Here is a 24,984-nt window from a genome sequence, read left to right as displayed (position 1 = left end):
GCAAGGAATCTCTGTCTGTCTATCTATCTATCTATCTGTCTGTCTGTCTGTCTGTCTGTCTGTCTGTCTGTCTATCTATCTATCTATCTATCCATCTCTAAAAGCAAGGAATATCTGTCTGTCTGTCTGTCTGTCTATCTATCTATCTATCTATCTATCTATCTATCTCTAAAAGCAAGGAATCTCTGTCTGTCTGTCTATCTATCTATCTATCTATCAATCATCTATAAAAGCAAGTGTGTGTGTGTGTTTGACTTTTCCTCAAATATCTCTGTGAATCAGCCTTAGATTGACCTGAGACTTTCAACATGGCTGCTGCTTGGTTCAAGGGTAAAGTGGGTCTAATACCCTAAAAATCAGCTAATACCGGGCTGCTATGGAAACAAAATGATAACTTTCTGTAAAAAAAAAAAAAAAAAATCCAGCATCTCCATCGTTCTCTGAGATTTGGAAAACTTGGTTTCCGAAACATCATCAGCAACACTTTAGAACCAATGCATACATATGTGACTAATCATTAGTGATGTGAACAGTCTATATACTGTACATAGTTCAAATCTGATAAAATTACAGGCAGACACATGCTAAGTTTTTTACTGAAGGCCATGTTTCAGCCTGAAACCCAGACAACCTTATTTCCAATTTTGTGGGGCTGGCATGTCCACCAGATGAAGATGTATAGCAGATAGTTTTGTATATTCTGAAAGTGTGGGTGGAGCTGTATTACTATACCAAATCTCAGTTTCCTATGTGATGTAATTTTTTAGATATTTAGGAGCTGAAAATGGAAGAAAAATAAGGACGCAGGAAAATGGACACATAGCCCCATCACTAAAATGTCCATATCTCAAAAAGTATTCATCCGATCAAACTAGAGATTTACAGTGTGCCTATTGAATAATTAAGGAACAATTGGTGAAAAATTCTGAATTTTTTAAAACCGAAGTGCATGGGATGTCCTGAAAATGTGTTGAAATGACATGGAATGACCCAATTAGCACAACGATGTTTAAACTCCTGATGGATCGACTCTCTCCACCAACACTTACACACTCTAGTCTCTTCTACCATCTGGATGGATTGAGCCATCCCAAATAATTCAGCAATATCTCTGGCAGCACCACAGCATGTATTTTGTTCCTCACTGGCCTCAAATCTACTGCTCCACAGCCTTCACCACATCGGCTCATTCTGGGCGCTCCAAATTTCACCCCCGCAAGAATTCATACACTTCCCTCTTTTGGGAAGACTGAATGGGGACAACGTACGTTGTTGCACTTGTGCCATCGGCGCCCTCCAGTGAAAATCCCAGCTTTAAAAAAACAAAAAAGAGAGAAATTGTAAAAGTGAGGAGGAGCCTAATGTAATAAAACTCCTCAGTGCATTCAGTCCCTTCCTGAAAGGACAGAGGAAGCCCATGAAGGCAAAGCCACACATTGGAAATCAATGCAGCAGAGCTAAAATTACTGTTTTATGATGAAGCCATCATCAGAGCAGAGAACATCTACACCTGCAGCCAGAGTGCTTCAACCAGTTTCTAATGGGGACTGTACGTACAATTAACAATATATGAAAATAATAATAACCAGGCAAGACCTGTATTTGCAAGGCAAATACGTATTTGGCAATTGAAAATTGTTCATGTGAAAGACATCTTGTTGTGTGTATTTCGTAGTTGATTAATGTCACTTTATGTTGTTCTTTTTACTGATGGAATTGAAAGTAATAACGCAGGAAAAACAGAACACTGACCTTGACCTTAAATATGACCTTGAGCAAAGGTCAAGGTCACACATCGAAAGGAAATGTTGTTCAATGGTACCAGTCTGTGCGCTGTATGTCAATTTGTGGCCAAGTTTTTTTTTTTTTTGTGACGTGATGAACTTTGACCCCTACTGATCTTTTTACTGATAGGTCGTACAGCTTCGGTCCAATGAAATAAAATACTCCACTTGAGATGAGCTTCTCATAAATGTATGCATCAAACCTGTATGATAAATGGTCGTAAGGATATAGAAAATTTTGGTTTTTGACACTTGACGCGACCTTGACTTTTACCCCAAAAATAAACTCCTACTCTGCAGATTGCAAACTGCAGGTAGTAAAATACACAGCCCCAAATGGAGCATCTATTTTTGGTCTTGGATTTTGTGAAATAAATTTTTAAATAAATGCGACTTATTGTCCAGTGTGACTCATAGTTCCAAAAATATAATATATTCATGATTTACTTTTTTTTGTTTGTTAATCATGTTACTTCCTTTTTTTTTTTATCTTACAGCAATATTAGCTTTATCTATCTACTATCTATCTAGCGTGGGGGGTAAGTGGGTGTTGGTTAGACATATTGTAAATAATTTCTTTTCTGCTACATTTGTTCCAAGTTAGCGTTTCTTTTTAACTGCAGGAGACATCATCAATGTCCAAAAGTCTCAATTTTTGCTAGAAATTGTAGCCATGCTAATATTGTTTTTTTTAAAAAACATGTTCCATATTTTAAACCTGGGCTGTAGACTGTTCTAGGTTTTTTTTATTTTAAGTTTTATATAAATTCCATGCACAGAGAGGATATTTTTTGAAGAATGTCATGATGACAATTTTTCATTTTAGACTGGCATGAAGTGCATTCTATTTGCAAAGTGGCACTTTTCACACTTTTAATAGGAAAAAAAACCGTCTTATGTTATTTTTTGCTTTATTTTCACTTTATTATTGAGTTGAAAAGGTCATACTCAGAGTAAGTATAGTTTAGTATGCTTCGAGTTAAATAAAAGCATTGTTATTTTTCAAACTACAATTTAAATTTATTGTATATCGTGAGTCCATTATCGTCTATCATATTGAGTTGATTAGGTTATATAATGAGTTTCATATGGTTTACTTATTGCCTATATCCATTACAATCACTGACTCCTGGCATGGGGAGTCCATGGTTCTCGACCGGAAAAAGGTGGAGTGCCTTCTCCGGGTTGGAGATGAGGTTCTGCCCCAGGTGGAGGAGTTCAAGTACCTCGGGGTCTTGTTCACGAGTGAGGGAAGGATGGAGCGAGAGATCGACAGGCGGATTGGTGCGGCGTCTGCAGTGATGCGGAGTCTGCACCAGTCCGTCATTGTAAAAAGGGAGCTGAGCCAAAAAGCAAAGCTCTCGATTTACAGGTCGGTCTACGTTCCAACCCTCACCTATGGTCATGAACTTTGGGTCATGACCGAAAGAACAAGATCACGGGTACAAGCGGCCGAAATGAGTTTCCTCCGTAGGGTGGCTGGGCTCTCCCTTAGAGATAGGGTGAGAAGCTCAGTCATTCGGGAGGGGCTCAAAGTAGAGTCGCTGCTCCTCCACATCGAGAAGAGCCAGATGAGGTGGCTCGGGCACCTAATTAGGATGCCCCCTGAACGCCTCCCCAGTGAGGCGTTCAGGGCACGTCCCTCCGGAAGGAGGCCCCGGGGAAGACCCAGGACACGCTGGAGAGACTATGTCTCTCGGCTGGCATGGGAACGTCTCGGGGTCCCCCCGGAAGAGCTGGAGGAAGTGGCCGGGGAGAGGGAAATCTGGGCCTCCCTACTGAGGATGCTGCCCCCGCGACCCGGAAACGGCTAAGCGGGAGAAGATGGATGGATGGATGGATGGACTCTGGGAAGCATCCATAACAGTAGTAATGGTTCAGCATCCTATGCAGTGCTTTTCTGGCCCAAGTGGAGCCTGAAGAACTCCTGGACTCGTCCCCAGAGGTCCATCTGAGCTTCAGAATGAGCTTTGGCCTCTCCTCCAAACTCCACAGCAGCACCGACCGCAGCGTGAAACCCTGACGCACAGAAAGGCATGTGAGGGACTTCAAGAAAGTGTCCAGCATTCGGGTAGGAAACCACCTGAAACGTCTCTTTGCCGTGATCCTTCAGGGTTGCCGTTGCCTGCTGGGCAAAATAAGAACTGTTCCAGTTATGGTCGTCTTCAGAGACGGCGAACAGGAAGTGGCAGCTGGCACGTTCGATAGGGATCAAAGACGCCCTGCTCTCTCCTAAGGTGGGGTCTCCTAGAGCGTTTCTGATATCAATCAGCCCCGAGTCTGTGAATGTAATATTGTCAATGATGGGAGGGAGAGGTGGGAACACATGGTCCTTATAGTGTAAGGGAATCACAGTATTAGCACTGCAGGCGTTGATGCACACGGTGGCTGAGATCCCAGAGAAAAACGCCGACATCGACAAAGCCAGAGCACCACTGTGGGAGATGGAGATGATGCCGATCCCTGGGCCCTCAACCTGACAAACAAAGGAACAGCGTTAACAATTATATTTTATTTTTTTTATTATTATTGAACACACATTTTATATTATTTTACACCCTGGGCTTCAGCACACTACACTATATTTTTTCCCAAACTCTTTTTATTGCACATTTGTGGCACTCAATTATCAAAAATGTCCACATTTGGTATAGTAATTATGTGCATGAAAAAACAACAACAGGATCAAGGATATACCAAAAAAGTCAATATTACAGCAGCAATGATAGAAATAGTAGGAATAATAGCAACAATAGTGTTAAACAAATAGTCAAGCAGAGCAGTAGATATTAGATACCCATTCAATTAAAATGAAGACAAAAATGGTCACACAAAATTAGAATGTATGCATATATGTGTATATAGACAGACACCCATATACCCAGATTATAAATAACATAAACAAAGTCAATTCAAAGTAAATGAATAAAATACACAGAATTAAATACACAATATACTGATATTTAAAATAATAATAAGTCGACAAAATTAAAATTTTGTAATGAAAAAAACTAAAAAGTCAGATGGTAAACGGAGGTTTAACAGCACACTACTTTGTAAACATCTTCAACCATGAAGAATCAGTTTTTAAATAAACATAGTGTGAATACCAATTCAGTTTTCATAGATTAAAACAAACAAAAAACATACAATGAACGAATTATGGGCCACAAAAATGCCATTGTCTGATCCAAGGGCCACAGAATAGAATAATGACCAATCAGTATTAATACAGAAAATAATGTTTGTTGTAGTTTTGTGTTTCTGGAGTGATTTTGTTTATTTTTTTGAGTCATTTTGGCTGTTTTTGAGCAACATTGTTAATTATTGTTTTCACTTTGTTGATTTTTGTAGTCTTTCGGCCTCATTTTCTGCCTTTTCTTATTGTTTTGGGCATTTTGGAGTCAGTTCGTGTAGTGGTTTTGGGTCTGTCAGGTTCGGGCCAATGCTTGAAGGTTCATATCAATTCAATTCAATTAAACGTTAATATTATATCAATACATATGTATTATTTATCATTAATGGTCTGTGTTTAAATCCACACCATCTTTCTCCTCGTCTTCCTCCACCTTCCTCCTTCCACTCACCTCTGGACGTTTCCTCAGATACGTCACAGCCTCTTCAAAGTACTCCAGATCAAAGGACTGAGGGTTTTTGGGTAAATCCTGATAGCGATAATAGGCCAGTGCCAGGACAACGAACCCTTTACCAGCCATGAGGCTGGCTCTGGGTTCAGAGAGACCACCACCAAATGTGTACAAATCCACTATTCCAGGGAAAGGACCCTTTCCTGAAAAGGACAGTAGCACAACAGGAGGAAATATTGTAAATTTAAGACATGCAAGACTTTTATCACAGTGGGTGCTACAAAATGTGATTGTCTGATTCAAGAAGATCAACATTATAATGACCAATCTGAGCATTAATACAGGAAAGAACAACAAGTTTGTGTGTTTTTGTAGTCGCCTTGTGTATTTTCTTTAATTAGTGTATTTTTTGTTGTCCTTTTGTGTATTTTCTTTAATTAGTGTATTTTTTGTTGTCCTTTTGTGTATTTTTCTGCAATTACCTCAGCCAATGAGGTCATATTTTCACCGGCTTTATTTATTTATTCGTCTGTTCGCAGGATTATATCAAAAGTACTCAACGAATTTGGACAAAATTTCAATCAAAAATAGACCTTACATCATGGAAGGTTCCATAAAATTTTGAGGGGATTCAGATGAACATACAAATTCTGGATGAGTTTGAAAAAAAAAAAAAAAAAAAAATCACAACTTCACATCTTGGTTAAACATTGACTGATCTCTATGAAATTTGACTCAATTGTGTCGAGTTGGTTCCTTAATTACCTCCAGTTTCATCCGGACTAGATCCAAAATGCGCATTTCTTTGCAATTCTTCGTAAATTGGGGGTCATCATACATTTGGACTAACTGTATGGTTATTAATAACGATAGAAACGTCTTCCAAGTCGTTAAAGTGAGAATGATCATAGTACCATGACCAGAATCACTGATTAGATAACTGTTAATATCTGTCATAAAGGATATTTAGTTAGAGATATGGTTTTGCATGTTTTTTTGTAAATATTTTGGTGTAATTATGCAGTTTTTGTGTAGTTTTCTATATATGTCATTTTTGCGTAATTTTGTGTATCAGTCTGTGTGTTTACTTTGGGGGCCACACATGGGTTGGCTGATGCCCATGTTTGATTCAGTGTCTCTAAAAAACATTTAAATGATCACTAAATAAGAAGCAGAGATGGGGGGGGGGGTGCCCACAAATACAAACCTGGAGGTATGAACAGAACACCTCGTATTCTTCCTTCCTGCAGAGGAATCCTCTTCATCCCCTCCGTCATGTATTCTCTCTCATTGGTTTCACATGCTAATAGCTCACCAGTCTCTCCATTCAGGGCTTTAACCTCCACTAACGTGGGGCTGAGCACATCCTTCTTCACCATCTTACTGTGCGGCGTGTCCGGAGCCATCGACCAAAACAAACCCATTGGCTCCACTCCAGTGTAACTCCCACCCAGTGAGGGTACACGGCACACATCCACCTGGCCAGCGTCATCTGCTCTATAGCGGGCAGAAGCTCTGAAGACGACCCCTCTGTCGTCGACCACCTTGGACCGCAGCTCCACTGGTCTGTGTGGGGCCAAGCCCTCCACTTTTATCTGCACCAGTTTGTCGAAGAGGCAACGAACGCTGGGGAGGATTTTGAGGCGAATCTGTGAGAAAGCCATTCCAGTTCCTCAGGATGGTCAACTGTGCTTTAGCTCCACTGGGTGGGATGGTTTCACCTGCCAAAGATAAACAGGTTTTAAGGATTAGGAAATTAGAAAGTCTAAAACTCAATATTACTACAACACTGTGAAGGTGTGTCAGGCAGCTGAGAAAAAAGCCTGTAAATAAGGACCTCTTCATACTCCCGTTGCTTTGGAAGTAGGGTTGTCACGATACTAAAATGTTCACCTCGATACCAATACTCAGGGATCCATTCAGTCTAGGGCTGGGCGGTATACCGGTTCATACCGAATACCAGCGTATATTTTCATTATGATATGAATTTTTATTATACCGCCGTACCGGTGAAGTTGATTACCGAACTTTCGGAACGCTACGCTGCGCCGCGTTTCAGACCGGACCCTTTTCAACGTTGCACTTCTAAACAGGAAGGTAAACAGTAGCGCTCTGGTGTTAGTAGCGGTGTAAATCATACAGAAAAACACAATTAAATGCTCTGAAGCTGCATGTGCCATTTTTTTTCTTCCTTGAAAGATTTTTATTACAAATTGTATTTGTAATAAGTGATAAATTTTCCTGGTGTTCATGTTTAAATTGTTTCAATGTACCAGTTTTCCACAAGTTCTTAAAAAAATAAAACCTATGGAATTTGCTGGTTTAAAAATCCTGTCTAATCATTGAAGGGACATTTGCTTTACTTTTTTTTTTTTTTACTTTTTTTTTACTTAAGTAGCATTTACTTTTACTCATTATATCATACTTCAATACTTTTACTTTTAGCAGAGTCATTTTTTATTCATGTATCTATACTTTTACCTGAGTACTGAAGACTAGTACTTTTGCCACCTCTGCAAGGCTGCAATATTGGTATCGTATCAGAAATCGTACCATCAGTGAGAAATTAATATCGGGACATCCCTACTTTAAAAGCTGTAGATTTCAGAGCAAATGTGTGCAGAAAATAACTGTTTTGTATATGAAAAGGATAAAATACTTAAGCAAAGTGATTGTATACTGGGAATAGGATTGTTATGTTCAGCTTTTTGATTCTTGTACATATCTGTATTATATTTGTACATTTTATTATTTTATTTATCTCATTATTATTATTATTATTATTATTATTATTTTTCTACTATATTGTGTGCACTTGTTTTTAATCCTTTTAACAATCTTTTACTTAATTATGTAAGTTTTCTTTTCTTTGTTTAGTGTTTTTTTTTTTTTCATTTGTAAAATTTCTCGAGCATCTGGAAACAAAGTAATTTCCCCCTGGGATCAATAAAGTATTTCTGATTCTGATTCTGGAAGAAGATTATATTAGTATTATCATTATTATTATTATTAGTAGTAGTAGTAGTAGTAGTAGTAGTAGTAGTATTATATTGTCACTTAAAAAGAATATACCTTAGACACTGACTAACTGTATGAAATCCTACACTAAAACTAAAATATTTAATGACAATTTGTTGTATTTAAAAAAAAAATTTCACTCGTTTCTCTCACAGTTGTATTATACTATGGCTTTGCAATTATTATTTTTTTATGTATTTACCCAGTCCTAATATTTGTCCTGCTTTTTGGTGGTCCTCCCTATTATTGTAGGTCGTGGTGATGGTGGTTAAACTGGGTGAAAGGTTGAGTCTCACACACAACAGCAATCCAACACACTGATCAAAAATAAACAGAAAATACAACATAAAAACTACATATCGTGCAAATATTGCTGCTGCTGCTGCATAGGAAACCCAATAAACTAAACACTAAGTTTACAGCTTGAATAAAGTTAGTATTCTACGTGCAGTTTACTGTATTTGTTATAACTAACAACATAAATCTAAATGTATAATTATTTAGTTTAATACGCCCATACTAAATCCATACTAAAGATATAATAAATAAAAATGAATCATACCGACGCACTTTGAAACGAAAATATCAGCAGCCAGGAAAAGCAATGGCGGAGGTGCGCCTGCGTGGGAGCTACCATTATGACTAAAAAGGCGGGTGATAAATCAGTTTTATAGCTAATTTCTGTTTCGTGTGTTTGTAACTATAATGTGCAGCCCTCTAAATCTTTATTAGTGAAAGTTTGTGTGTATGTGTTCTGCATATTTTAACGCAAATAGATTTGAAAATGGACGAAAGCTGTACGCAAATTAGCGTCCCCCCCCCCCCGTATGAAATGTAACAGGCCATATTTTAGTCAAACTCAGTTGTTCTTCTAAATGAGTGTAAATTTACACAATGTAAAATTAAACTGTATTAAATAAATCAGGCTGAATAAACCATTGATTTCGACAATAGCCGATAATATTTTAAATTATTGACAGTTGTTCATGTAATGTTTAAATATAACCACTAGATGTCAGTACTGTATTAATGTATAATAAATGTGTTGCCCTTTGTTTAGAAAGCTTACCAGGCTGAGAAGACCCACAACCTTGGTGTAAAATAAATGTGCTGTATTTACTGAAATTTAGAAACACTTTTGTGTCCTTGAAGCCACACTATTGTCACTATACTTCAATTCTTTTTACGAGAAGTTAAATTGAAGCATGCTATTTTGGATCTAATGGAACTAATTTTATACTAAAGATATTTTAATTGTAATTAAATTGTAAAAACAAAAACTTCAAGTGTATTTAGTGTACTTTTATGTGCTAAAGTAGAACAATTTAAACTTAAAGTAGATTTTGTACACTTTAAGTATATTACAAGGCACTTTAATTTTGTATGGACTTTTTTATTGTACAGAATCGACCCTATAGTATTTTTATGTGGTTTTATGTGACTCTTTATTGTACAGTATTTTAATTATAGTATTTTTAGTGTTTTTTTTTTAATTATTGTGAAATGTCTTTTTAAATGTTCACTGCACTTTGAGCTCCTTGCACATTTTTTTCCAATGTGGTTTTTCATACTGCAAATGGTTAATAAACTGAAGTGAACTGAAACTTTATATTATTAATTTGGGGTGTGAAAAAATCGATTTCACAATATATTGTGATTTTTGGGTGCTGATTTTAAATAAGTTTTTTTAATTGATTTTTAATCGATTTAATATATATATATATATATTTTTTTTTTTTTTTTTTCTTCTGATATTTAATCAATAATTACTTTGAGACTTCTACACAGTAGTTTCAGTGAAAAGAAACTTGTTGAACTTTACTTTATGATGGCAGTGTGTAACACGGCATTTCTTTTTCAGTGAAAATGTGCAAAAACGCTAATAATAAATAGGACGTTTTGAAGCAAATAGTTTTGACTCAATTTGTCCTCTGAATGATCAATATTTTCTGATTAACATATGCAGCAACTTGATTTTTTATCTCTACGTTTAATTTTGATATTAACTGGGTAGAATATCGCAATACATTGTGATATTGCGATACTGTGATAATATTGTATCGTGACCCAAGTATCGTGATACTTATTGCCTCATCCTTGCCAATACTCACCCCTATTATTAATACATACTTAATTAGTCAAATGTAAACGTACTTTGTGTTAAATCATCCTTTATTGTCATATACATGCACAGAATTAGTCATCTGCTTTTAACCCATCTCTGAGGAGCACCTCAATATTCCACAGTTATGGCTCATATTGAATTTGAACCAGTGACCCTCCAATTACGAGCCACGTGTGCTACTATGTAGTTAACTGTCAGATACTTTACTTTACTATACACTACTTTACCAACTTCAAAATTCTTGGTTTTCAGCAGAATGGTCACATTTTTTTTTTTTTTTTAGTCCACTTATACCTTTGAAGTATGCATTTTGTATTTTTTGTTTAGTGCGGTTTTGTGTGTAAGGCGTATCATGTTTTTTCAAAATGTAATAAATATTAGAACAACTGCAAGAACTTTACACACAGAACAAAATTTCATAAATGGGTTTACGTAATACTATTGAACACTTTTCAAAAGAATTTCCTGAAGTACAAGATCACTTCATAATTAGACTCAAATGTCTATGAATTGAGGGACAAGATGAAATCCTGATAATGACAGTTTTGGACAGATTTAGTTGAAGGTGGCCTTCCAGACACGCTGAAATCCAAGCTGAGACTGTTGTGTCATCAGGTGGAAAAAAAACAGGAAAAGGTTAGTGTTGTCAGCATAGCAGTGGTAGGAGAAGCCATGGGAGCGGATCACTGCACAATATTTGCACCGCTCAAAATTTAAATTGAAAAAACTCTCAATTTTTTTTTTTTCTTTTTTTTTTTTTACAAAATCCTGTCATTTTTCCCTAGTTATTCCACATATTTTCCCCAAATTTAAATGAAAATTAATCTAAAAATTGAGGACATTTAAAGTGGAAATCCTGCAGGGACTGATATGTTGACATGTGTTGCTTATTGCTATGATTTTGTCTGTGGCTTCCACAGTGTGCACATGATTTTTGCATGGAAATGCATTTTAGACACATGGTGAAATTGCTAGGTTTCTATGCCTATAATCTGCATTCTGTGACTAAAATACGAGTTGACACCCTTGCAGTGGTGGTTAAGGACGCAGGCTTGTAATCAGGAGGTCACGGGTTCAAATCTCAACAGGGCCATCACTGTGGGATGTTGAGAAAGCCCTGTAGCCCTAACTCCTCCCCAGACACCACGCCATGGTAGCTCACTGCTCCTGAGGGATGGGCTCAATGCAGAGAACATCTTTCATATGTAGCTCTACATAGTGTATATGACAACAATAAAGGTGATCTGTCGCCTTGATTTATCCTTTATCCTGATGCTCATTCAATCCCCATGCTTATGTGCTTTGTTAACTTGTTGTTTCTCAACTTATATTTATTTTTCTTTGGTTGCGCTGCACAGGAAGACTGTAAAAACTATAAAATATTGCCATTTGAGCCTCTGAATTAAAGCATAAGAGTGAATGCGTGCCTGAAAACAAAAAAGTAAACCGTCACATATGAATCAAAATTACCATCTCAATAATTTTTTCCTCAAAATAGAAATATACAATAAATATTTTTCTCCTGTAACAGACAGCATGTGTGAGTGAGTTTTCAGCTATCTCTCTAATTGTGCTTTTCATGCTGTTGTCCTAAAACGAGTATTTTAATACAAAATAAGCTAAAAAAGTATATCGACATAGGCGATTTTGTAATTTCCTATATATCGCCATAATGGAAAACTCGATATATCTGGAATATCGATATATTGCCCGGGTCTACACCAGAAGTGCCTCAGAATTCAACAGATTGACAAATTATTTCTCCTAAACAATATCAACCTCCTCACTACACAACTCATATACACAAGAAATACTGTTTTATTACACATTACCATAAGTTCTATTGCTTAGGGACCACAAGAAGAGGAATGAAATTCACTTTTCTCCATCTTTTACACATTGTTGTCATCATGCTGCTCAAATATCACTATTGTAGAGTATGGGGCCTGCTGTGTGCTGGTATTTCTGTAAATTGTACCATGTAGTGTTCCTGTTACTAACAGCATATGTATGCATTTCCTCATGTTTTATAAAGATTTCATAAAAGAGAAAATACTTGTAATTTGCACCAATATTGTAACTAATGTATGTGATACTAAGCTGCTTTTATGCATTCATGTAATAACTGCTGAATACTTTGAATATCCCTGAGGATAAATAAAGTCTGTTTGTCAAAACCATAATAAAAAAAATTTTGTTCTCCATTACTGCATTAGATATATTTGTTCAGTGCAAATTAAGAGTCTATGTTTTCTATGTAATTACAGCAGCAGTGGTTTTCGTTTTTAAGAGGTATATTATGCGCATTTTTGTAATATTTTAATACAAACATCTGAATGGGAACCAATATGAAACGCTGTTCAACATTCAACAAAGAATCAATGTTCTTTGTTCCTAATTTATGTCTTTTGTTTCTTTCGAATCTTTTGTCTCCTGATTAAAATCCCATGCTTTTATTTTGAAATCACGCCTTTTGACTTGGACCCGCCCCCTTTTTTTTTTTTTTTTTTTTTTTTTTTTTACAGAGGTCGCCATGGAGACCGGCCCGAGAGCGAGGGCTGAAAGGCGCAGTGAGTGTTTCCGCTCACCTCAGAAAAAAAAAAAAAAGAAGAGCTGGCGTAGCGAGCCGAGGACAGACACGGAACAACGGGAACTTACGCGACAAAACCTTAATCTTTTCACCGCATTTCCGCCACAATTCTGCTCCTGTGGCTGTTTTTGCTCACATTAATGTCTCGAAAGTGAACCGAGTGTGTGAGAGAGGAGAGCTCGCTGCTGGTAACCTTTACGTTGGTAAGTGTTGTCGGCTTTTTTTTTTTTTTTTTTTTTTTCGCCAGCTAAGCAGACCCAGTAGGCCACTATGGAGCTCTAAATGTGTGGATTTCTCTCTCTAATCGCCTTTGTTGCTTATCAAAATGCTGTAAAACATTAAAATACGATCGATAAGTCGCCATAGGGTGGATCGTGAACACTATCAGGGTGGAGGAATCAGCTGTCAGTGTTGTGTTGTCCTGCTAAACAAGGTAATAAATGTGTTTTAACGAAGCTGTTTCGGGTTTAAGCTTAAATTAAACGAAATATTAGGGTTTAGTGAGTTAAATTCAGTAGTTTAAGTGTTTGGTTTGTGTTAATCAACAGCTGTTTCCATTACACTGTATTGTTACATTCATGAAAAAAACAAAACAAAAAAAAAAACAAGGAAGTAAAACGGTAGTAGCTGTTTAAGTGTGTGTTTAAGTGACACAGATAAAGGAAAGAATTGTCACAAATGTCAAACTAGTGTATTTCTATTAGAGTGACTTTGTTTGGTCTGTGTGTGTATGTGTGTGTATGTGTTGGAAGCCCATCAGCACTCTTTGTTTAAATAGCTGCCAGTTTAGTTGCACGTGTTCACGCGTGTGACTGTTGGAGAGCGGCTGTGGATCCACGTTTGACTGCACATCATGCAGTTGTCTGTAATTTAATAATATATATATATATATATTATTTTGTTAAGGGAGTCCTTTCATAATATTGTACTTTCCCACCCACTCATTTCTATCCAGGAACAGCCGGAGCCGTTTCCCGTTTGCTGTCTGTGTGTGTATGTGTGGTTAAAAACAAGAGGGAAGTCCAGATGTTTACGCTGGAGAACAAAGTTAAGGAAGTTTACTGGACCAAGCTTATATCATATAATTAGGGCTGGCTAAAAAAAACATAAAAAAAAAAAAAAAAGAAGAAGAATCGATTTAATCGATTCATCGAATTTGTAGATAAAAACGAATTTTATTTTGCAATTGCGAGTTTAAAAAATAAAAACAAATTATTATTATTATTTTTTTTCCCCCTACCACAGTTTTTTCGAACTTTTTCACGTTCTGTCCTTGTGGGTTACCGTAGCACGATGTGAGCCAGCCCCCTTTGTTTACATTTGTTTACTTTTTGTGTAGGCTATATGTGTGCCACAGACATGTTTCAATTCAACTTGACTTGTATAGCGCAATTTATGCGCATTATTGCGCTTATCAAAATATAAAATTAATAATAAGAAAGAAAAAAACCCAACAAGATCCACATGAACAAGCATTTAGCGGCAGTTGATGTTTAATTCTTTATTCGCACAATGCTGAGATGCTAATGAATTATTATTTGTTAAATTGTAATGTTATATGTTATAAAATATGTACTTATCTGATTTCTTAGAAAATTTAAGCACTGTGTGAAGTTGCTGTTGCACTTTTGAGTGCAACAGCAACTGAGTGATCGAAACTCAACTTTTTCTTTAAAAAAATCAGAGATTTCAGCTCGACATACAATAATATTTGAATACACAGGATTATATCCAGCTCTTAGTAATATAATGATCAAACATAATGCTCTTGATTTTTACCCAACAAGAATAGATACAATAGTGAGATAACTTTTATATCTACTCCTAAAACTTGAGTGTGACTTATCCTGTTTAATCCATTGGATGATTGATTACTCAATGCAAATAACAGATTGTTGTCAAAGAAACTTGAACCACAATCTAAAAAGCATGTTAGATAGAAGTGGACTTCACCCCTTTTCAGTGTGTAGGCGTATGGACGAGGTTAAGAGCAAACATTAAACCCAGACAGCTGATTATAAGGAAATGTGTTCTCATACTTTCCTGGAAATATTTAGTCATTTCCCCCTTGGATAGACAAAGTATTTCTGATTCTGAAATCACTCGTTCATTTTCTAAACATGCAGGATAGTGGACTCCATTGTACAAAAAAACAACATAATTAAAGCCTTTTATTTTTTTATTTCCACAATTCACCAATTACGTTTCAGAGTTTATTCATTATCGCGTCACTTTACACTTTTTCGTTTCATCGTCTACTCCTGTTCATATGACTTAACTGGCTATTAAGCTTCCCAAAATCCTATTAAATGTGCTAATTAGGGTTAATGAAGAAAAGAAAAAAAACAGTTAATAATTGTGTATTTATATACTTACGGAAACAGGAGGGTTACACTGAAGTAACATTCCTTACACTTTCGAGTCCCTCAGCCAACCGTTTAGGGTTAGAAATGTGATACTGTCCCAAAACTTGCAATAGAGGTATATCAGTGACTTTTAAATTAGGAGAGAGAGGGGAAAAACAACAGTTTAGATTGTTTTTTCCATTTGAGAACATGAATTTTGCTTTTCTGATCACAGAAAAAATGGAGGTTCTCCACATAATATGGCTTCACCAGCTTATGTTACACATGAACAGCACATGATGAAAACAGTTGGCTGTCCAGTTGTCCCATTTAGACCAGTTGTACTAAGCATCACAAATCAGTCGCTGTTATATACAGTATCTATAATAGAATACTGACTTGCTATATCTGTGTCTGTCACTGATAGACATGCAAATGCTTTCAGGTTTTTCTTTTTAAGCATCAAGTTGTTGTGCAGATTTGCACTCAAATGTAAGCCCTCATGTTGCCATATTATTGTGCTGTGTTTTAACGCTAAAGGTCCCATATCATGCTATTTTTCACCCATTTTTCATCTCCATTTGTTCTAAGAACCCCAACAACATAGTATTTAGGGATGCACCGAAATGAAAATTTGTAGCCGAAGCCGAATAAAATATAAACGCTTGGCCGAGTATCGAATAATACCGAATATCGAATGCGGTTGTTAAGTTTTTCACTATTTTTTTTTTTAATAGTGCATAAATAGCTTAGAATACATTTTTAGACATGTTTTTTTTTAAAGAAAGTAAATGTTTATTGAATATTCTGACATTTTTTAAATATTCCAGTAGGTTTGCTTTTCAAATTAAGCACAACAAAGTTTTTCATTTATATTAGCCCTTCAAATAAAACAAAACATGCATTTAAAAAAAAAAAAAACCTGAAGTGCATTAAAGGGGAGGTATGATAAAAAAATCACTTAAAATAGTTTTGCTACAGTGATATACATCCCTTTAGCCTCATTCAGAGGGCCAAAGTTGAAAAAATTGTTTCCTCCCTCCCTTGTTATTCCACATTTAGTAAAAAGTCAGCTTTAAACGGGTGAGTTGGATTTTGCCCACGTTGGCAGGTGACGTCACCGAACACGCCTCCTAGAACGTGAGCTCCTCCCTCTCCAACTAGCTCACAACTAAAACAAATGCTGCGGTTTAATATAGAGTATATATTATACTTTATTGCCAAATATGTAAATACAAACTGTACTATTTTTTCTGCTTCGGATCGTGTTGGGATTCACTGTTTGGAGCCACGGACCCATTGTTTACACACATCAGCTGTTAGCACTCCGTGCTAATGCTACACCAGTCTATGCAGCGAGACCCGACATCGCATGTGAACTGAGGAGGAAACATTGTTTATGGATTCGTGGCTCACAGCGCTAACAATGGACTCGGTTGTAGAATTGGACGGTTTTCAACTTTAACGCTGTGCCGGACGACGGAGAGTGGTAAGGAGAGAGTCTGGCTGTGTTTGTGTAGGGAAATGAGGAGCTGCTGCTGCTCACGCACACACTTTTCTGACTCAAAATCACTGCGCGTTGTTTGATTGCATCATTGCGTCACACGTTACTTTTCAGCCTTGCTTTTAACTCACTAATTCGAAGGCCGAATGTGGCTTTTTTTGCAATATTCGGTGGCCGAATATTTTCTCCATCCCTAATAGTGTTTGAGGTTTATTTTCCCAAACTCGCATGTTTTCCAGAGTTTTAGCCTCTGAAAAGTCACTTCTTGAACAATTCTAAAAACCGGCTGATTTGCGGCCTACTTATGCTTATTAATGAGTAGGCATGTCTGTAGGCGCTGTCCACATGCTCTTGTTATTGTTTTCAGCCAACAAACTGCACATTACAGTAGAGGTGTCCAGAACTGATATCAAAATCAGTTTTCTGTCCAATATCAGCCTGAAAACGAATATCGAACATCAAATTAAAATTTCCGATTTATTTTTTTATCGGCCGATACGCAAGGCTGCAATATCGGTATCATATTGGAAATGAAAAAGTTGTATCAGGACATCCCTACGTTACAGTAAAACACATGGTTATTTAAGTGGCTATTGTGGTTATGAGTCAGAAAAACACTGTTTTCTGCAGAAGCAGAAGCAGAGGAGTTCAAATACTTCAAACACTTACCGGAGCTGCTAATTCGCTTTCTTCATCTCGTGATTACAGTAATAGTTCATTCAAGGTGATAGTCTGCTGCACACACCAAACTTCACCTCGGATATGAAGATGTCACTGCATTAACGCCATTAGCGGTTTAAAACTAGAATGCCCATTTACATCGCATGGTGTCTCGTGTCTCCTATCACCGCTCAGAGGAGGTCGGCCTATGAAAATGACTCCTTTGGTTACGTCACGACAGGAGCTGAAACTGAACATCCTGTAGGAGCGCCGTTTTATCAGTGGGTGGGCTGCAGAGACCATGCACGAATCGCTTGTTTTCCTCATTCAGGGAGTTGGCAGGCTCAGGGAGGACCAGTTTATAGATGTAGAGACCAGAAAAAAACATGTTTTTTGCAATATGGGTGGGACCTTTTAAACAAAGTCTCTTTCTAATACTTGTATTGACATCAAAAGTTTTCTCTAAAAATGATCAAATAAAAAGATCCAATGGTTAGTTTCTAAGTCTCTAAGGTTCTAAGATAATAAAGGAAAGATCATTAGCATAGCTTATTGTAATGACTTGTTTCTCTATATCAAGTCTTAGTTGCTTTTGGAACGTTATCGCTGGTATTCTGTTGGATGAGCCAAAAAATTGTACCTTAAGTGCCACTTAATGACTGTGCTGTTTTTGGCACTATGTAAGTAAAATGTAACACAACTAAACAGACTAACTGCTAAATTTGGCTTATTTCTTAGCATTGTTGGCCACTTTGTCAAGCAACTGAGATGGTATTGATAGTTGGCATTATTAGAAAATCTCATTGTATGTGTTTTGCGTATCAGTTTTTGTTCAAAATAAAACCTTTCCAACAACCTTACCACGACAATCACCTTTTTTCACATTATTATTGCATGTGAAATTTTATTTTTAATAATTTTATGAAGAGAATCTCTTCAAAAACACACACACATCACAGAAGGATTTATAATAATAACAACAATAACCCTTTTGTCTTATATAAAGAAAACAACCTTGTGTAAAACTGCATTAAGTGGACGTTTGTTTGCCATTACTAGTTATTGATTTCACAGCTTTTTTTAAAGGTGTCAACACTTTAATGTTATTTTTCTGTATGTGACCTCTTCCTTTGCTATATCTCCTCCTTCCCAGAGGTGCTTCATTACTGCTCGACGGTGCAAGGCCTCCTCTTTCTGCTCTGTCCCACTCTTTGTAGCAGAGAGGGATGCTGAGGCACAGGGGATTTACTGCTGCATATTACTTCATAACAAAGGTTCCTTTCTCTGCTGCCGTGCTTAGCCCCATCCCTGGGCTTCCTCCACAGGCTCACGGAGGATCTAACAGTAGTAGTAGCAGCACTGAGGCCTATCTCCTCTCGGCTGCTTCTTTGGCAGACTGAGCGCTCTCTGTTCCCCACACATGCATGTGCCGCTTCTCTTCTTGGCTCCCATTGCGTTCCAGGAGCCTCGGGCAGCTGAAAAACTGCAGTAGCAGCCTGCTTGTTGGCTGGGTATCTCGTTGGTGTCTGAAGTGGAGGGCTGCACACTTTGTTTTTCAAGTAGAGCACTAGAGGACTTCACCATGAAAGTATTTGTGCTTGTACAGCATTGTAATCTCTACAGCTGATGATGAAATATTTTATGCATGGGATTAAACTTCTTTGTTTTTAGTTATTTTTCTAATCAACAGCTATTGAAAATAACATTTGAGAAAAACATACATTTCAAAGTCCTTACATTAGTGGTTCTCAAACTTTTCAACCCACGACCAACAAAGTAAAGGTTCCAGAGATTGGGGACCCCCACTGTTCCTGAATGTGGTTGAACACAGACATGGAAATTGAAGAACAGTCATGTGGAGACAGGGCCATCTATGAGGGGCAATAAAGGAGAGAGCTTCTTGAGGTTCATCCATAAAGTTAGCAAAATGATGGTCCATTGTTCTATGACTCTGTGATTAATTATCTGATGAATATCCACTGTTATCCAGGAAGTTTAGTATTATTTGCACCCTAGTATACTGTATAGTCATCTTAAATATGTAAATCCTTCTTTTATTCAGGAATAAAATGGGTTTAAAGTGACCAGAAATGGTGGAAAAGGTGGTGAAATAAGATTTTAAAAACCACAGAAATTGGTTAAAAGTTACAAATTAGAGTGGCCAAAAATGGATGGAAAAATTGGTAAAAAAGGGTTGAAAGTGTCAATATTGGAACAATTAGTAGGAACAATTAGTTGTTAGTTTAAACTGGAATACCCCGGAAAAACGCAAACATCGATTGTGAAACCTTTAATTACCATCATGAGGCGAGTCATCCTCGAGCTTTGCACGATATGAAAAACTTGAGGTTTGTGATTTAGTTAAGGCTTCTGCCCTGACATGTCACAAGGTAACCCAAGTTTAATGAATACATCAACAGCTGAACATTTCCAGTGCATTTGATTTCCAAGCTCTCCATTCATTTTCTGTCACACATGATCCCTAGTCCAAATAAAACACGGAGTGCAAGATTTTGATAGGGGTTTATGGGCAGAATTGCACATATTCCTCTGTTTGCTAAACTTGCTAGATATTCAGTCTCCCGTTTTCCGAAGAAAAATAGCATGCAAATATGTGATATTGTCCCAGGACTTGTATGCAAGGCATTTCCGTGTCATATTAGGGCCAGATCTTAAATAGAGAGGGAAAAAAATGGTTTGGATTCCTTTTTTCATTTCAGAAGGAGAATTCTGTCTTCCGTCCATTTTCTGTGATCACGGAAAGTCCCTACTTTAGGGTTTTTATTAAAGGTATGTGATATATTTAGGATTTAAAGGAAACAACAGACTTAAAGAGGCCAAGGTCATTAAAATAAAAGTGTAAAGAGAGGCCTGTGTTTGAATAATACACCCAAACAAACATTAATGTGCTCATAGAGGTATAGCTAATGGTCTTTGATTTGCCAGCTTTGTTTACTCGTTGGAGTGGTTGACTTATTGGCTTGTCTTGCCCCTTTATGTCCTTGCAGCACTAGAATTGTTTTTCAGTGTTGTTAAGCGGCCATTTGAGTTAAAAATGCTGCTCAACAGTCAATGCAATGGTACCATTAAAGTTTAATGCAGCTAATTGTGTTTCTTTTTCTAATCGACAGCAGTCACTGCTGCAGTAGTCTGGAGGTTTGTTTTTACCTCTGAGTTTTTGTACTCAAAATAGTTGTTTTAACTATTAAATATTTTTCTAAGGTCGTTCTACAAGAATAACTTTACTTCATACTTTTGAGAATTACTTTAGTTTGTGTACGTTCTTGATGGAGACCCTGAAACAGACTTTGTCAGCAGCTGTTGGAACTGTCTCTGGTTTGATGAAAGATGATGTTTTGGGAGGTTGAATGTCTTGGAAGTTTAAAATAGCGCTACTATTTTTTTGTTTGAATGTCACATTTCAAGCCAAATATATTCTGCAGTGTTTGACAGGAAAACCCACACAGTTGCAAATTAGGTTGACATCTAGACCCTGAGTCTGCGTATGTCTTCACTGTCTAACGTCTGACTGTTACATCCAGTTATCAATCGATCGGATGCATGAGTTGGCTAAAGTACAGATGTTGAATGACACTGTAGCTAATTGGTTGGATCAGTCACATACTGAGCATTCTGAATTCTTCTCTCATACCCTCATTTGTAAAAGTAATTATCCTAAATCTGCCAGTTTTCACTTTGCAGTTAATGCTTTTCCTTCAGCTCTTCCAGGTGGTTGATTGTGCATTTTCTTATTGCATATGCTACTCTAAGCTGTTAAAAACGAGTTGATGAGCTTATTTAATGACTTGTGTTTGACATGAGGTTTGTTTCCCTTGATGGGATGGGTACCTTTCACATTTGAGCCGATACAGTACCGATATCCGGTATGTGGCAATCAATTACTCAACGGGACCAATTTTTTTGGGACCTTTCTCTGTGTTTTAAGTTTTTCAATTTAATATATATTTCTCTTTAAATATACTTTTGCATTTCTTTCACACATTTCTTCACTATGAAACACCTCAACTACAACTACAGTGTTGTAATTGAGTGTTACTCAGTAATGCTCAAATTAAAATGCAGCTCTGCGTGACATTTATCTGCCCTCTGACAAGAAAAGGCTCGCCTTGGCTTTTGTAAAGGACGTCACCGTTGCAGCTCTCACTTTAACTTTAGGGCAGGTTGAAAACAAGTATTTACATAAACGTTACAAAGTATGAATAACCAAGCTGATAATAACTAAGGCAAATTCAAATGCCAAGCTAACATTATCTTAAACACAAGGTTTCTTTACCTGGGGCAGACACAGATGATAAGGCCTCACTTGCATTGTCATTGACGCTGTTGCTGCGTCAATAAATATTAAGGCTATTTCTTCTCCTTTGTTGCTGTCTGCAGATGACAAATCACTAACATTGCGGGATTAGATGTGTTCCCACAGCTAGCCTTGCTTTTCACGCCACAAATATTGCAGCGAGCAATAAAAAGCGGAGTCATACTTTGGACTGCTTTCCGTCAGCTGTGTTTGCTGAACCCCCAGCTACTGACGTCATTGCGCACTTCCACCTCAAGTAGAATTGCGCATCGTTTTAATTTGAACAATTCGGATTCCTAACAATTCCGATTCTTTCAAGAGGCATGGTCAAAAACGTTTTCAATGAACTAGCTAACCAGAGGTCTTTATGGATGAAATAGTCTGAACTTCTCCGTGAATTTTAATCCAATTAACTTTTTACTTTCAATGAACTTATGCACAGTGCTGTTTTCAAGTAGTATATAAATATCAAATCTAGGAACTTGAATATAAATATTATAAATGTTCTTTTCACGGGAGCTTTATTTTTGAAAACACATTTACACATCCTGAGTGTCTGATGCTGCAGATACTTAAACATGTTACTGTGCTCCCACTGATATGCTAACCTGATGCAGAATGTCAAACGTACAATAAGGAACAAGTTGTACAAGATTAGCAGCAGGTACATGATAAAATCAGAAAAAGTTCCAGGAGAATCGGAAAGTTAGTCCCAGGACCAATCAATGCTCGATGCCCAACCCTAACCACAAGAATGTGTTTGGCACCTAAATATGGTGGTGTTTAATATTACGTGAATCGGTAGCACAAAAGGAATTTGGTCGTTACCTATACAAGTACCAAGGTTTGTACCCTTTCCTACCCTTCTACCCTTGATGTTTCTTGGACACTTGTGTATCAAATGACTCAATGGAGCAATGGGCCTCAGTATCACCATGTGTCTTGGCATCCTCAATGCTCTGATCTCAGCTGGGATAGAAAAGAAAAAGGGTGTGTAGAACAAATGGCTGGCAAAGGTCCCCTGCATGCTGCCCTTTGGCTCACTGCAGTATCCACTCACTGCTTTGCCAAGACTGACTTGCATCACTCTTTCCCACTTTCCAGTGCTGCATGCAGGTTTATTTAAACTCTCAGCACCCTTGTTGGTTTAAAATATCATCCAGGTGGTTAAAGAGGCATTTCGGATGAGTTGCAATACATCTCAAGCCCCTGAAGCGAAGGAATATGTAAAAACAATGATTATTGTAACGGTCATAAGTTTGTCTAGAATGATGGTTTCTGCACCAATTCACCCACTCAGCTCTGCATTTTATTGCTTGCACACAAACACTGCTGCTGGCTAAATTCTGACCCTGTTACTGGTGTGAAGTTCAGTGGGAAAGGGCTAACCCTTCACCAGTAGCAATGTTAGCTTTAGCTGTACCTGCTACCTAATGATCTGAAGTGCTTTTTGCTTGTGTCATCTCCTGAAATGGCTAGTAGTGAGTGCCTGTATGTTTGCTTACTGTTCCAGTCTGCATTATCAGTGGTGGTGCCACAGGCCTTGCAGTGCTTCAGCAATCAAATTTGCTGCTTTCTAAGTGCACAAAGGTTATTACTTTAGTCTGAGCAGTCTTTGGAACTCTAATGGGCCTGCTGTCTCCTGTCTGCATCTCTTCATCAACAATCTGTCCAAGGGTATCATACCTGCATCATTCCCTCCTAATCACCAACAGCTTTAAGAAGATGGATTATCACTGTGTGCTCGTATACACACACACACACACACACACACACACACACACACACACACACACACACACACACACACACTGTGCATTCTTCACATGGATGGGATTGCTCTACAAATAGTTTCTTTTCAATAGTTATAATCGGGATTACTGTTGCTACAAAATAAATTACATCATCTTTTAAACCATTTAAAATTAATTATCTAGTAATTTAATCTTGAATTTCAAAAGTGAATTAAAGTTATGAGGAGTAATAATAGAAAATGCTATTAAGTACTCCGACACTGACAGTGTGGGGTCATAAATCTCATAAATTGTCTTGAAAAGGAGCTTTACTCCTTACTGCTTCTTAAAACATATTTTCAACGTTGCAGCTCTAATCACTTTTGACTGACTCCATCCTATCTTTCCACGCTCCCCTTTCTAATATCACCACCTCATTAGCAACACTGATTCTTTTTTCCTGTCTTATATCATCAGTAATAAGAGCGCAGTGATTGGATTATTTAGATAACGTAGTCAGTTCAGGAAAAGGCTTCAAGGAATACTTTGACAGCCGCTGTAGCACGTTGATAGTAAAGCCCCCACGTGTATTATTCCAAATCCCACCACACCACTCGACTCATTCAGCTATTATTATCACTAAGGCAACCCTGCATATTGACGTGTAGCCCTGGTGTTTCCTCTCTTTAGTTTGTGGCGCTATGTTTGGCTATCTCTGTTGATTTTTCTCTTCTCTGTGTTGCATCTGGTTACGTAATCCTTGCTGAATGTTGATAGTAATCCGCACTCTCCCTCCCTCCCTCCTCGATCCCTTCCTCTCTACATGGCATGGACAGGTTAAGCTGTAGAGGACTCTCCTTGGCCGTCAGAGGGAAAGATGTGCGATGGAATGGTAGCGTTTCCGACGAGAGCTCTGTCCTCCTTTTCCTGTACGTCGTCCTCCGGAGCCCGCTGGCGGCCGTCTTCAGCGCTCTTTATCCTATTCATCCTTCTCCCGTATGGCCATGCATCAGGTAAGTCTGACACACACACACACACACACACACACACATACTAGCACATTAGTCCTTGTGTGTGCTGACACGTGAGACACAATGAATAAGCAGCCATCTTTGCCAGCCTCTGGTGAAATGATTAATACCGTGTCCCAGTGCCTCCAGCGGTGCACGTCGGTTTGAATAAATTGGCTTTCTTTACCTTTGGTCTCTTTGATTGTTCCGCCCAATATTAGCAGTGAATCTTAACTGTCCTAATGCATCACAAGACTTATCTTCTTCTGTTGGGTTAAAAAGAGAGGGAGTGCTTTGTGGTTGTAATTATCCA

At 37.6% G+C, this 24,984-nt stretch overlaps 2 protein-coding genes across 4 annotated transcripts in view; one reads left to right on the top strand and one right to left on the bottom strand.

The window, feature by feature from the left end:
- Positions 1–3,522: 3,522 nt before the first annotated feature.
- Positions 3,523–9,002, bottom strand: LOC114457765 (acyl-coenzyme A thioesterase 1-like). 3 transcript variants are annotated; one of them, XM_028439818.1, is made up of 4 exons: positions 8,952–9,002; positions 6,579–7,092; positions 5,372–5,574; positions 3,523–4,260 (listed from the first exon to the last, which is right to left on the bottom strand). In XM_028439818.1, the coding sequence occupies exons 2-4, from the start codon at positions 7,033–7,035 to the stop codon at positions 3,670–3,672; spliced, it is 1,251 nt and encodes a 416-aa protein (XP_028295619.1). In that variant the 5' UTR covers positions 7,036–7,092; positions 8,952–9,002; the 3' UTR covers positions 3,523–3,669. The 3 variants fall into 3 exon arrangements, with proteins under 3 accessions (XP_028295619.1, XP_028295617.1, XP_028295620.1); XM_028439816.1 differs by having other exon boundaries at positions 8,960–9,002; XM_028439819.1 differs by lacking the exon at positions 8,952–9,002 and adding an exon at positions 7,209–7,290.
- Positions 9,003–13,070: 4,068 nt separating this feature from the next.
- Positions 13,071–24,984, top strand: part of susd6 (sushi domain containing 6) — a 39,899-nt gene continuing 27,985 nt past the window's right edge. The window contains exons 1-2 of the mRNA XM_028440047.1: positions 13,071–13,307; positions 24,498–24,674. Coding sequence (XP_028295848.1) covers positions 24,539–24,674 — 136 coding nt within the window. The 5' untranslated portion in view covers positions 13,071–13,307; positions 24,498–24,538. The remainder of the gene's footprint in view (positions 13,308–24,497; positions 24,675–24,984) is intronic.

Source organism: Gouania willdenowi, chromosome 24, assembly GCF_900634775.1.
Source record: "Gouania willdenowi chromosome 24, fGouWil2.1, whole genome shotgun sequence".
NCBI lineage: Eukaryota > Metazoa > Chordata > Actinopteri > Blenniiformes > Gobiesocidae > Gouania > Gouania willdenowi.
The sequence above is the reverse complement of the archived record's forward strand: the minus strand, read 5'-3'. Positions and strand labels throughout refer to the sequence as shown.

What these genes read in the sequence shown, in the direction of transcription:
- LOC114457765 (XM_028439818.1), bottom strand. Translation starts at nt 7,035, where the DNA reads ATGGCTTTCTCACAGATTCGCCTCAAAATCCTCCCCAGCGTTCGTTGC. An exon ending in TGTTCTGTTCATACCTCCAG is followed by an intron (nt 5,575 to 6,578) that starts GTTTGTATTTGT and finishes TGTCCTTTTCAG; the next exon opens with GAAAGGGTCCTTTCCCTGGA. An exon ending in ATCTGAGGAAACGTCCAGAG is followed by an intron (nt 4,261 to 5,371) that starts GTGAGTGGAAGG and finishes TTTGTTTGTCAG; the next exon opens with GTTGAGGGCCCAGGGATCGG.